This window comes from Mesoplodon densirostris, chromosome 4, assembly GCF_025265405.1.
Source record: "Mesoplodon densirostris isolate mMesDen1 chromosome 4, mMesDen1 primary haplotype, whole genome shotgun sequence".
NCBI lineage: Eukaryota > Metazoa > Chordata > Mammalia > Artiodactyla > Ziphiidae > Mesoplodon > Mesoplodon densirostris.
In genome coordinates, this window is record NC_082664.1 from 12,793,320 (window position 1) to 12,807,254 (window position 13,935).

A 13,935-nucleotide genomic window follows, 5' to 3' on the forward strand; every position below is an offset into this window, starting at 1 on the left:
TCCAGGAGAGACTACGTTAAGTAAGGTACATTTGGAAAAGATGTGTTTCTTCACAGGCCAGAAATGTCATCGAGAAGTCAGTGCGGAAGATTGTCGCCTTGATCTCAGGGTCCGATGCTGAGGTAGACAGGCTCCTGTCCCAGAGAGCCCCGCTCACGGCGCACGACTGCTACCAGGCAGCCGTGTCGCACTTCCGCACACACTGCTTCAACTGGCACAACCCCACGGTAAGCTCAGACCCTGGGGCTGCCGGCCTCTGCATCCTGCCTTCCGTGGGCCAACTAGCTTGGCCTTCCTCTGCATCTTAAGCCCCAAACCTGAGTTAGTACTGTCCACTGGGAATCACATCAGGTGCATTGCCTTGTAGAAGGTTCCGTCTTGTAGACTAAGCAACAGGCTCATTCAGAGGCCTTTGGTGGGGATGTGAGAGGAGAAAGGTCATCCAAAATCACTGACCCTAAATCTTGGCCCCAGACACTCTGAACTGTCCCAGTGGCTGGGAGAGCTTACCAGTCATAGACCATTCAACTGCCATTTCCATTGGCCTTTGAAGGGGACTTCCTTCTCTTCACACTGTGCCGTCCCTGCCAAACCCCACCCCTCCGCCCTGCCCCTCACACCAGCCACGCAGGTTTCTCCCTTCTGGGTCTGTTCCGACCTCTTCCCCAGATTTGTTGAAGCAGGCCCTGGCCCATGGAGGAGAAGAAAGGACCTAGTTTCTGCAGATTGTCGAATGTCAGGGTTGGAAGGTACCTAAAAAGCCTCCTTTCTGGTCAGTACTTGCACGATGCTTGGCTCCTTATAGGGAAGGGGTTAGCAAACTGTGGCCCGCAGGCCCATTCCTGCCCACAGCCTGTTGGGTTTTTCCCTCCACAGCCTGTTTTTATAAATAAGCTTTTATCAAAACACAGCCACACTCGGTCACATAGCTTTCACCCTGCAGCAGAGTTGAGTAGTTCACACAGCCTACAAAGCCTCAAATATTTATTGTCTCGTCCTTGACAGAAAAGTTTGCCAAGTCCTGCTTTAGACCCATGCTTTTCGATAACAGTAGTCACTAGCCTCACGTGGCTCGTTAAACTTGAATTTAAATTGATTAAGGATTGACATGTACACACTACAATATATAGAATAGGTAACTAAACAACCTACTAAATAGCACAGGGAACTCTACTCAGTACTCTGTAATGACCTATATGGGAAAAGAATCTGAAAAAGAATGGATATATGTGTATGTGTAACTGACTCACTTTGCTGTACAGCGGAAACTAGCACAACATTGTAAAGCAACTCTACCCCAATAGAAAAAAATTAATTTAAAATAAAGAAATAAATGGATTAAAATGAAACCAAACGTAAAAGTCAGTTCCTTAGCTGCAGTAGCCACATTTCCTGTGTTCAGGAGCCGCATGTGGTGAGTGGCTACTGAATTGAGAACGTTATAGAATATTTTCATTGTTGCAGAAAGTTCTCTCTGGGCTGTGACATGCAGACCATGGTCATCCTCAGATACTTCTGAGGATGGAGTGCTGGGCACTTGGGAGATAGCTCTCCATTATTAAGAGGCTCTTAATTTTATTTTTCATTTATTTAACAAAGCATTCTCTTTATTTAATGATTTTTTAAATTCCCATTTATTTAACAAATACTTAATCCTCTGGTGTTACATTTTTTGCCTGCTGGAATCACAGAAAGTGAATCTCCTTTCTTCCTCTTGTGAGTTCTCAGGTTCCTTTGAAGTGTTTTTCAAGGTAAACACCCCCAGTTATTTCCGTCTTAGTTGCCATCTGTTTGGCAATCACTTACCATCTGTCTCCCTCACCACTGTGTCCCAGACTAAATCCAGGCTGCCAGGGGGAGGTCCGAGCTAACAGAGGGGAGCAGGGCCAGGGAGTTCTCATCCAGGAGTCCTTACCTGGGCTTGAGGGTGCTGCCAACCCCCTGCACATGTGCATTTTTTTTTTACATCTTTATTGGAGTATAATTGCTTTACAACGGTGTGTTAGTTTCTGCTTTATAACAAAGTGAATCAGTTATACACATACATATGTTCCCATATCTCTTCCCTCTTGCGTCTCCCTCCCTCCCACCCTCCCTATCCCACCCCTCCAGGTAGTCACAAAACACCCAGCTGATCTCCCTGTGCTATGCGGCTGCTTCCCACTAGCTATCTATTTTACGTTTGGTAGTGTATATATGTCCATGCCACTCTCTCACTTCGTCCCAGCTTACCCTTCCCCCTCCCCATATCCTCAAATCCATTCTCTAGTAGGTCTGTGTCTTTATTCCTGTCTTACCCCTAGGTTCTTCATGACATTTTTTTTCTTAAATTCCATATATATGTGTTAGCATACGGTATTTGTCTTTCTCTTTCTGACTTCACTCTGTATGACAGACTCCAGGTCCATCCACCTCATTACAAATAGCTCAATTTTGTTTCTTTTTATGGCTGAGTAATATTCCATTGTATATATGTGCCACATCTTCTTTATCCATTCATCCAATGTTGGACACTTAGGTTGTTTCCATCTCCTGGCTATTGTAAATAGAGCTGCAATGAACATTGTGGTACATGACTCTTGCATTCTTCTTATGAGATGGTCCATAAGTCTCACCAGATAATCTAAAGGTGGGAGGGGATCCCTGACTCAATAAAGGTTAAGAACCATTGGTGTAATTTTTTTTTCTTTTTTTTGACTGCACCAGGCGGCTTGTGGGATCTTAGCTCCCCAACCAGGGATCGAATCTGGGCCCTCAGCAGTAAAAGTGCAGAATCCTAACCACTGGACTGCCAGGGAATTCTCAGGAACCACTGGTCTAGATGCTTTCCATATTCCCACGTTAGGAGCTGATCGTGTTATAAAATGATGATGTTTGATCATGCTTTTTGGTTTGTTTTCCTCCAGTACGAGTATGCTTTGAGACATTTGTACGTGTTGGTCAACCTTTGTGAAAACCCTTATCCGATTGACAGGTAACCCTGCACCTGGCATTTAAAGGGTCAGTGTCCTTCTGAAAGCAGAAGGGCACATGTAGCACTGCTGTCCTCTTCTGCACCTGGGCACTTGGCTTCTGCCGGCTTCTACCTCTCACTGTGGACGAATTCAAAATAGATGCATCCCCAGGGTTGCTGGGTTGGGTGGGTCTGTCATACATGTTCCGTGGTGGGTTCTATTCATCTTCATTTCTTTAGAGTTGACCAACTTTGGGTTCAACAACTTCTTCTTCCCGTTTCTTACAGAATAAAATTGTCCATGAACAAGGTATGCCTTGGTTACTACTGAAATGCTGTCGACGCTTTTCTGAATGTGAACACGTCCCTTAGAATGTGTGCTGATCAGAGACAGAAGAGCTGGGGCCAGAGGGAGGCTCCCCCCACGGCTGTAGGCCCTCCCGGGGATGTGATCGGGCCACACGGGCCGCACTCCAGGCCTCCCCCAGGATGGCTTGCTCACCTTTACCTACTTCCCCAGCTCCTACAGGTCCTGTGTGATCCTCTGAAAAATCCACAGATTTGGGAGGCTAATCTCTGCACTGAGAAAGGTGCATTTGCTTTCTAAGAGGGTTTTTTTGCCCATGCCTTTTAAGGAGCGACTCGTTCACTGGGGCTTCTGCAGCCAGTGAAAGAGTCTTTGAGGAATTTGAAGTCAGAACCTCTTAAGTCTTTACAGTGATTTTATGGAAGAGGGACATAAACCCCAAATGAAAAACTATTTTTAGAAAATAGTATAATTTTTGATTGCTTTTGTATTTTATTTGTCAATAATGGACAAGTCTGAAAAATAAAGATTTATAACTGAATCCGAGTATTAATTTCAGGTCCCTGACTTTGTAGTCCATGCTCCTGGCCCCTCCTGGTGGGGTCCACTTCCCATCTGTGTCTTCCAGCTTCCCCTGTCCCACACCGCCACCTGCCACTTTGTTCTCCCTGCTCCCGACCACCTGGACTTTTCAGGCTCCTGTGCCTTGTGCCCTGGAGTGCCTTTCCCTCCATCTGACCCATCCTCAAGGTGTATCTGAAAGTGCCCTGTCTTCCTCAGCTTCCTTCTCTCCCACACACAAAAGTCCCCTCTCCTCTGTCCGTCGGCATTTGCATTTTCCTTGTGTCTTTTCCAGCACTTGTAGGGGTCTGCCCTTACACCACACCTGGGGGCTGGGAGGTTATCTAAGCTCCTCTGAGGGCACAGGCTGCCTGCCTTGCCTTTGTTTCCCTTGGCCCAGTGTCCCACACGGGGTGGTGCTCACCGTGGGTTTGTGAAAGACATTTAAAAGTAGCACTAACTCTCTCCATGTAGTGGAATATTACACGGCCATGTAAAGGATGAAGCACTGCTATAGCTCCAGCATTTAGCCAAGGGAAAGAAGCCAGTCACACAAGACCCTGTATTATACGATTCGACTTGTATCTAATGTCCAGAATAAGCAAATCTATAGAAACAGAAAGTGGATGAGTGATGCCGGGAACCAGGGAGAGAGGGAAGTGGGGAAATAGTGACAGCTAATGGGCATGAGGATTCTTTTGGGGCTGATGAAAATGTTCAGAGACTGATCATGATGATGGTTGTAAAGCTCTGAATGTACTAAATAAAACCCAGTGACTTGTACACATCAAATGGAATTATGTGGTTTGCTAATTATGTTTCAGAAACGTTCTTTTTTAAAATCAGCCATATACCTAGATGACTTAGAGAGCAAAGAAAAAAGGAACACTAAACCACGACACTTGTGACCACCTGTCTTTATGTAGTGAAACCTGTCTTATTTAGCAGGGGTTGACGCCTTTAAAGTTTGGAGGTACGGACTGAAGTTGAGATACTGGCAAAGAGGGTTATTTATATCTGTGACAGATTCAAGGGTGATACTTTTGTTTCTAATGGGCCCATTTTTAATCAGTTTATCCTTTCTCCATGAGGTTGTCCTAATACATCCAGTCACGTGACCAGGATAAAGAACTCTTATTGTCCTACAGATTTGGGGGAGCTTTAGGGATTTAAGTAACAAGTACAAGAAGCGTAAGGTGTGTGAACATGTATCACTATAGCTCGAGAATGGGCAGCCCTGAGGGCCGGCTGATGTTCAACGAAATGCAAATACTGACAAGTAGAATATTTAAAAAGAGTCTCTTAAAAGGCCTCAATGGGGCTTCCCTGGTGGCACAAAAGGGCTTCCCTGGTGGCGCAGTGGTTGAGAGTCCGCCTGCTGATGCAGGGGATGCAGGTTCGTGCCCTGGTCCGGGAGGATCCCACATGCCGTGGAGCAGCTGGGCCCGTGAGCCATGGCCGCTGAGCCTGCGCGTCCGGAGCCTGTGCTCCACAACGGGAGAGGCCGCAGCAGTGAGAGGCCTGCGTACCGCAAAAAAAAAAAAAAAAGGCCTCAACGTTCAGGTGGTAAAAATTCTGTTCTATTTTCTAGAACTGTTAACTACTTTGTGACCCTGCTTCTCTCTATTTGTCCTCCCTGTAGAACAAAAATATACTTAACTATTTAACAAGTGCAGTAACTTGAATGTTCATGGTTCTAAAGGTTAAAAGCAACTTGTTCATTTCTCAAATGAATGGCAGTTTCCTAAGTAAGTCACACTGCCTTGACTTTTCTTTCTCCTCATGTGGTTCACAGGCCCCCAGCAGACATGGCTCTCCATCCCTCGTATTAAGCCATTTTCTATTAGATTTCTGATAAGGGTGACCTTTCTATGTGTATCACAACTAGGACCAGCATTTTTTCCCTAGTTATATCCAAAATGTACAGACATGTTCTGTCATAAGAGGTACATAGTACAGAAACTTTCGGAGTAAAACGTGGCCAACCCTTTACTTCCCCAGAAATCCCACATGTCAGCTTGTATTCATCATTAGAATGCCCTTTCTACATATTTACATACCTATATACAAATAATACTTTTTTGCCTTTGCATTATAAAATAAAAACAGATATAGAAAACCATACAAAACAAGTATAATGCTTAGTGAATTAGCTGAACATCCTTGTGACTACCACCCAAGTCAAGAAATAGAACTTTACCAGATGTATTAGTCAAGATTCTCCTGAGAAACAGAACCAGTTGGATGTGTACATATAGAGAGTGACATTTATCTGAAGGAATCAGCTCACATGATTGTGGAGACCTGGTAAGTCCAAAATTGCAAGCTGGAGACCCAGGGGGAGGAGTCCAGGCCAAAGGCCACCTGCTAGCAGAATCCCTTCTTGCTCAGGGAAGGTCAATCTTTGCTCTCCTAAGGCCTTCAGCTGATTGGATGGGGCCCACCCACATTGTGGAGGGTCATCTGCTTTGCTCAGAGTCTACTCATTTAAATGTTAACATCATCCCAAAAGTCCACAACATCCAGAATAATATCTGACTAAATAAGCACCGTGGCCTAGTCAAACGGACACGTAAAATCACCAGCCACCCTGGAAGCCCGTGCTTGTGCTCCATCCCAGTCACAGAACACCCCAGCCAACCCCCCACAAAGAGTAACCACTCTCCCTGGGTTCTTTGTGGTTTTATCACAAGTGTGTATCCCTAGACCCTCGTTTTAGTCTTTATTCTGCAGGTTTCCTCATCCTTTTTTTTCCTTCCAATTTCTGTTGATGAGTCCAGGCTGTGGATTGGTAGAGTCCCTCAGTCTGGACGTTGCTGATTGCACGTTCAAGCTGCTGTTGAGCATGTTTTTCTGACGCCCAGCTCTCTTACAAATCAGCAGCAGTATCCAGAGGACTTAGACGTGTCTAATGGGTTTCAGTCCATTGTACTTCTGTACTGAGGCTCAAATTGTTCATTTTTGGCTGATGGAATCTTTTTTTGTGTGTGTGGTATGTGGGCCTCTCACTGTTGTGGCCTCTCCCATTGCGGAGCACAGGCTCCGGACGCGCAGGCTCAGCGGCCATGGCTCATGGGCCCAGCCGCTCCACGACATGTGGGATCTTCCCAGACCGGGGCACGAACCCGCATCCCCTGCATCGGCAGGCGGACTCTCAACCACTGCGCCACCAGGGAAGCCCTCCCAAGCCCTTTTGACATGACCCTAGGAAATTTCCATAGCTTCCTTCATAACTGGTGTATCAACATGTTTCATTCTACATTTCCTGTCCCAAAGCTGAGATCAGCTATTTCTCCAGGAAAAGCTGGTTTCTTTTCATGACAACAGCCTGACTGCTAGGAGTGCTCACTGCTCCTGCCTCCAGGCTGGCCCCCTCCAGTTCTGTTCTACGTGGGTGGAGAATTTCCAGACTCCCTGTGCTGCCACACGGGGCTATTCAAGGGCCTGGCCAGCTGCCCCTCATCCTCACCTTCCACTACTCTTTGCCTCAGGCTTTATGTACAAGCGATCTGGAAATGACTGGTGACCCTGCATACAGCACACTCCTATTTCATTTTTCTGCGATTTTTCACTTTCTTTCACCTTCCTTGTCAGAAACTGTCCAGAGCCAGAGATTTTACCCCACTTTTACGTTAACAAGGTCACCTGCCACAGTTTCACAGGTGCTGTCAGGAGGCTCCTGGGGCCATGACAAGGGACTTCATTACCCCTGGCAACCAGGCGCACGTGCTTCATATTTGCTTCGACCCCTCTTGTCTGCCGAGTGCCCTGAGGGGCATGCGGAGGTGGGGCCTGGTAGAGGCTATGCACACAGTGGGTCTGGATCAGGCTGAGGAAGAAGGCTGTGAGCAGACCTGTCCCACTTTTACCCTGCGGGGAGATACTCGCTTCCAAATTGAGAGACATTATTTTATCATCTTGGTCAGGAAAAAAAAATCTGCCCTCTTCCCAGAAGGGAGAAATTCTCTTTATCCTCCAAGGCTAGTCAAATACTCTTAAGAAGATAGTCTTGGGCTTCCCTGGTGGCGCAGTGGTTAAGAATCCGCCTGCCAATGCAGGGGACACGGGTTCGAGCCCTGGTCCAGGAAGATCTCACGTGCTGCAGAGCAACTAAGCCCGTATGCCACAACTACCGAGCCTGTGTGCCACAACTACAGAGCCTAGAGCCCTTGCTCCACAAGAGAACCCACTGCGATGAAAAGTCCACGCACCACAACGAAGAGTAGCCCCCGCTCACCACAACTAGAGAAAAAGCCCACGTGCAGCAACAGAGACCCAATGCAGCCAAAAATAAATAAATAAGTAAATTTTTAAAATTAAAAAAAAAAAGAAAAAGAGAAGATAGTCTGGAATAAAAGCTGTCAGTGAGTCTTCACCAGACATGCAAGAGATCCATGGAGAATTCCAGCAATCTTCAGGAGTTCTTCAATTCCCTTCTGCTTTGGCCAACCCTTTATCCTTCAAGACCGAGCTCAGGCATCCCTGTCTGCAGGGAAGCCCTCTGCTTCCTCCAGGTGGGTTACATGCCCTCCCCTCCCTCAGGACCCCGTCATATCCCATGCTGACTGTTGTCACCACACTGCTCACATTAAACAGAAAATATGTGCATGGCTCGGTAGCCCCCAGGCTTGAGTTCACCTGGACTCCCTATAGACCATTTAATGCCATCATGTGGAAAAGGTGTCCCTTTCTCTGGGTGGACACAGTCCTGTGCCAGGGTGACAAGTGGAGCCCAGACTGGATTTCAACCCCCCGTGTCCCCTCAGCTGTGCAACCTTGGCCGTGAACAACTTCCCTGCCCTCATGTACTAGCTCTGAATTTATTTCCCTTTTCTGAAAGATCTAAGGCTTCGCTTGCCCCAACCCGGGAGCTTGTCTGATCCCTGCGACAAGCCTGGGAGATCTGGGCATAAGCATTCTTAAGAATGGGGACACTGAGGCACAAAGATGTTGAGCATCTTGCCGAGGGCTCGCAGCTGGCCTGGAGCCAGGTCTCCTGACTACAAGTGGAGGTTCTTCCCACCTTCCAGCTGAGAAGTTTCTCGACTTTGAAGCCAGATTTCAGAGTTCCCTTTTGGTTGAGGGCTGCGTCAGCAGCAAAGAGGTTTCCTGGAGGGCATTCCTGGGAAACCGCTGTCTTCCAGCAAATAGCTGACAGCTGGGGAAGAGGAAAAGCCGCAGCCACTGTGAATCAGTGCTTTTCTCCCCGAAGCCCTGCCCCGCGTGACCTTCCTGCGAAGGAAGGGCCCAGTTCCTGCCCGAGCTGTTCCCCCGCTTCCCCGCCCCAGATAACACTGCAGAGCAGGAGGTGGCCAGTTCCTGGATTCCGGCCAGCTGAGTGCACACACAGCGACTGCATCTGCAACCGCATCTGCTGACAGGTGCCGTGCCTTCCAGATACAGCCTCAGCCGCCAAGTGGGGATGACAGGCTGGGGGAGGGAGGCGTCTCCACTGCACCCAGAGGACCCTCCCCTACTCCCTCTGTCCCTCCTCCCACTCAGGGCCTCTGCTCTTCTCTGCCCACCCCCCTTGCAGGCCCGTCCCTTGTCCCCCAGCAGAAACTTGCTCATACTAGGGAGACCTGGATTCAACACATTAAGGTGTTGTGAGGCCATCGTGGGCCAGGTGTCTGCAGGGGCAGTTTGGGACTTCTCACGATGGGCAGGGCTTTGCACCCAGCTGTCACTGGTAGGCCCTGGGGACGGAGGAGCAGCAGGGCCTGGGCATGCCCTGGTCTCTGCAGAAGCCCTCGCAGCTTCTCCCAGCACCGCTGGCTCCAGTCTCAGCCTCAGGGACTGGAGGGGGCCAGTAAAAGCAGAGGGAAGGAGGGAGCCAGCCGGCCAAGGGGTGAGGGGACAAACGCTAGGGAGGACACATGGCCGAGCCCGTCCTACGTCCCAGCCTGTGGCCCCATCACTCTTGGACACAATGACCCCCTGCTCGGGGCCTGTGGAGAAACCAGGCCGCTTCACTTGCATCTTGGGCCTCTGGATCAGGTCAGCCCTGCGATGCTCACCATGGCCTCAGGCAAGTTCACCCAGAGCGGGCCTGGCGGGCGAGGCTCATCTGACTTTGGCTTTCTACCAACAGGTCACTTGGGATGCTGCACCGGGGAGAAAAGAGAGCCCTGAATTTGGGGGTAGGTTAGCCCTGAGTTCAAACCTCACTTTGGCCTCTAACCAGCTGTGTGACCTTGGGCAAGTCATCCCTTGTTATGGGCCGAGTTGTGGTCCCTCCAAGTTCATGTGTTGAAGCCCTAACCTCTAGCATCTCAGAATGTGACTGTGTTTGGAGACAGGGCCTTAAAGGGTTAATTAAGGTAGCATGAGGTCATATGGCTGCACCCTAATCCAATAGGACCTGTGTTCTCAGAAGAGGAGGAGACCAGGGCTGCTCAGGCCCAGAGAAAAGGCTGTGTGAGGACTCAGTGGGAAGGCAGCCGTCTGCAAGCCAAGGAGAAACCAGCCCTGATCTGCGACTTCCAGCCTCCAGAACTGTGAGAAAATAAATGTCTGTTGTCTAAGCTGCCCCATCAGTGGTATTTTGTTAAGGCCGCCCAAGTAGACTAACTAATTCTCCACCTTCCTTTGAGCTTCCGCGTCCTCATCCATAAATGCCTCCCACAAGGGGCTGGTGTGTGGATTAAATAAAATCACACAGGGCAGCCACTGACCAGCGCCAGGCACCCCCGTGAGGGCTCAGTACATGCGAGGGTGTTTCTGCGCCCTGAATCGGGCCCCTGCACCTCCCCGGGGGGAGAAGGCATCCAGAAGACAGGGGTCCAGGTACCCCCACCCCTCCTGCTCTCTGGCCTCTCCTGATGGGAGAGGCCCCAGGACGGTGGGCCTGGCACATATGCTTGTGCACATACAAGCATGTAAAAACACACACACACACACACACACACACACACACACACACACACACACACACACACACACACACACACACACACACACACACACACACACACACACACACACACACACACACACACACACACACACACACACACACACACACACACACTGTTCTTACAGTGGTCCCCGCTCCAGCTCAATGGCTGGACAGAAGACTCCCAGGGCTGGGCTGGTGTCCGATCCACCCTCTGAACCCCAACCCCACCCCAAGTTTGGGCCCCACGTGGCCAAGAGGGTGCTTGGGTAAATGGACCCGCCTCTGACGTTCCCCACCAGCCTCAGTCCTAGTGGGAGGCGGTGGGCACTTTGCCGTACAGCTGTGGGCACGAGGCTGTATGACCAGCTCAGCTCAGGGCTGCAGGGAGCATTGGAAGCTCAGGGAGGCAACAGTGTCTGCACTGGTTGGTGGGTAGGGGGATGGGGAAGGAAAGGGCAACCTGGGATCAGAGCCAGCTACCCTCAGCTTGTGATCTGAGGGTAGCCTCAAATCAGAAGCTGTTTGCCTGTTTTGTCATGTCTGTTATACCGAGCCCCGGCCTGGAAAGTCCTCCAGGGCTGGCTGGCTGCATCCTGGAGCAATCCCTGCCTCTCACACAAGGATGGCCTGGAGCCAGAGTTTGACAGATGTTTGTTGACTGGCTGAACGAGCTGGTTGCTGCCCAGGGGTATAATCCAGGTGAGTCTAGCCGACCTGCCCTGGGCACACCGCTCACTGCTGTTCACACTGGGGCTTCACGTGAGCTTCGTCTGTTTTGTTCTCTGCTGTTTCCCAGGGCCTAGAAGAGTGCTGACATTTAACAGGCACTCAGCAAACACATATTTTAATCAATGCTGGGGACGCAGACATGAAGGGTCCAAATTTGGTGGAGAAAGCAGAAATATCAACAGACAAATGCAATTTGATGAGCTATCTCTTGTGAGAGAGATGATCCGAGGGGGCTGGGGGACAAGGACTATCTGGCCAGCCTAGGAAGTCAGAGAAGGCTGACTTCCTCTAGGGGGAGGAGATGGGCTTTGAAGGATAAAGAGAGTTCGACCATGCAAAGACTATATGGAACGGTATTCCTGGGCTAGGAGGCAGAGGCAGGAATGATGGGAGGGAACCGTGGGTGGGAGGAGACAGGAGATGACCAGGCTGAGGGGCAGACAGGGGCCAGGGCCCGGGGGGCTGAGAGCGTGCTGCCGATTCTGTCAAAACATAGGGCCCTCGGGCTTCCCTGGTGGCGCAGTGGTCGGGAGTCCGCCTGCCGATGCAGGGGACACGGGTTCGTGCCCCGGTCCGGGAAGATCCCACATGCCGCGGAGCGGCTGGGCCCGTGAGCCATGGCCGCTGAGCCTGCGCGTCCGGAGCCTGTGCTCCGCAACGGGAGAGGACACGACAGTGAGAGGCCTGAGTACCGCAAAAACAAACAAACAAAACAACAACGACAAAAAAAAACATAGGGCCCTCGGTGGAAAGGAGGTGGTCTTCTGCACTCCACCTGGGAAGGGGATTAGGCTGTTAATGGGGGGCCTGGCTGGCCGAGCAGAGCTCTAGCCCGAGAGGAGGAGACGCCTTTTCAAAAAGGGCTTTTATTAAACACTCGCCACACGGTGCCTCTTGCTACAGGTGCCACAGCCCTGGGGTGCCCCCCAAGGCAACGGCCCTGTCAATGTCCCCCGTGGCCGAGGCTGTGCTCACCCACGTAGCCATGGAGCGGGCTTCACTTGGAGGTCCCAGTGCACGTCTGGCTGCTCCTGGAGGGGCTTGGGAGCTGCGGCGGGGCTGTGGGTGCTGAGAGCCGAGCGCAGGCTCTTATGCAGGGATTGGGGGAGGGCTGTCTGCTCACACACCCTGAGATGCTCCTGAGATGCTGGGAGTGTCCAGAGCATCCCAGCTCCATCCTGCGGGAAGAGGGGCGTGGGAGCAGCTGGGGCCAGGCCACTCCTCCTGAGGACAGTCCTGGGGAAATGGGAAGCCCTCCCCTGGAAAGACTGAGGATCGGGTGGGCATGGGGGGCAGAGGCAGAGGGACTGGCCTGAGGGGCTGTGTGTGAACAGGGGCCGGGCTTGGACTGTGCTTCAGGGGGCTGGAGAGTCCCTTCTCTCTCTGAGCCCGTTTCCCTTTCTGCCTAATGAAGAACGTGGCCTCTAGGGGGCTATGACTCTCCTTCAGGAAGCACGCTGGGGGCCACTGAGCACGTTGCTGAAGGGCCACGTTGGTCTACGCGCGCTCAGTGGGTTGCGAGCACGTGTGACGTGTGGGCAGCCCTGCTGGGAAAGTGTGTGCGTGCGTGTGTGGGTGTGGCTGAGTGTGAGTGTGTGGGGGGAGGGCGCGGGCCGGGTCTTCTGACGGCTTCTCCGCCTGGGTGAACACTGCCTTTGGAGGGGCTGCAGCCCCGGCCTCACAGGAAGTTGGGCTCCCGCACCACGAGGCAGGGCGGGCCCCCGCTGCCCCCGCCGCCGTCCAGGGGCCGGTACACGAAGTGGAAGTCGCGCTTGGGCTCGCTCCGCAGCAGGTAGCCCTTGATGCGGTGCGGCAGCGCCTCGTCGGCCAGCTGGAAGCAGCGCCCGTCCACCAGCACGAAGAGCCGGTGGTCCTGGGGCTGCACCACCTCGAACTTCTCCGCGCACTGAGCGCACAGCGCCTCGGCCAGCGTGTCCGCCCGCGACGCCAGCGTCCGCGACTGCTGCTCGGGCTCCAGGTACGACACGCAGATGAAGTCCTACGGGGCGAGATGCAGAGGGCGTGGGTCACCGGCGGGGCCAGGCCGGCGTCGGGTCTCACCCCCGTCCCGATGCTGGGAGCTCGGACAGGAGTGAGGAGCTGCGTGGTCTTGAGCAAGTCCTTTGTCCTCTCTGTAGAGAGCGGATGGATGGCAGGAAGGGTCGTGAGGCTGGCAGTCGGGGCACCTGCAGCTGACCCTGCTGTGTGATCTCAGGCAAGGGCCTTCCCTCTCTGAGCCTCAGCTCTCGATGGGGCCGACCGTTCCAGGTCAGTGGGTTGACTTGCAGTCTCGGCAATGAGTGAGAGCGCCCGCCCCCTAGTGGCCAGTCCACGGGCTCGCCATCATTTATTCATCTGTCACTCACTTTCTCATCTCTTCCTCCCTGAGCCCCTCTTCGTCCCAGGCGCTATGCTGGGCACGCAGGGCAGCATAAATAAAACCAGAGGTTCAGACCCACCCCCAGCATCCATGACTCAGCTGGGGCA

The 13,935-nt window shown here is 51.8% G+C and overlaps 2 protein-coding genes across 3 annotated transcripts in view; one reads left to right on the top strand and one right to left on the bottom strand.

Annotated features, from left to right (window-relative positions):
- Positions 1–3,801, top strand: part of LGMN (legumain) — a 36,542-nt gene extending 32,741 nt beyond the window's left edge. The window contains exons 12-14 of the mRNA XM_060095706.1: positions 57–227; positions 2,907–2,974; positions 3,242–3,801. Coding sequence (XP_059951689.1) covers positions 57–227; positions 2,907–2,974; positions 3,242–3,284 — 282 coding nt within the window. The 3' untranslated portion in view covers positions 3,285–3,801. The remainder of the gene's footprint in view (positions 1–56; positions 228–2,906; positions 2,975–3,241) is intronic.
- An 8,512-nt stretch (positions 3,802–12,313) lies between these two features.
- Positions 12,314–13,935, bottom strand: part of RIN3 (Ras and Rab interactor 3) — a 123,679-nt gene continuing 122,057 nt past the window's right edge. For both annotated transcript variants that reach the window (XM_060097932.1, XM_060097931.1), the window contains exon 10: positions 12,314–13,447. In XM_060097932.1, the coding sequence (XP_059953915.1) occupies positions 13,127–13,447 (321 nt within the window). In that variant the 3' untranslated portion in view covers positions 12,314–13,126. The remainder of the gene's footprint in view (positions 13,448–13,935) is intronic.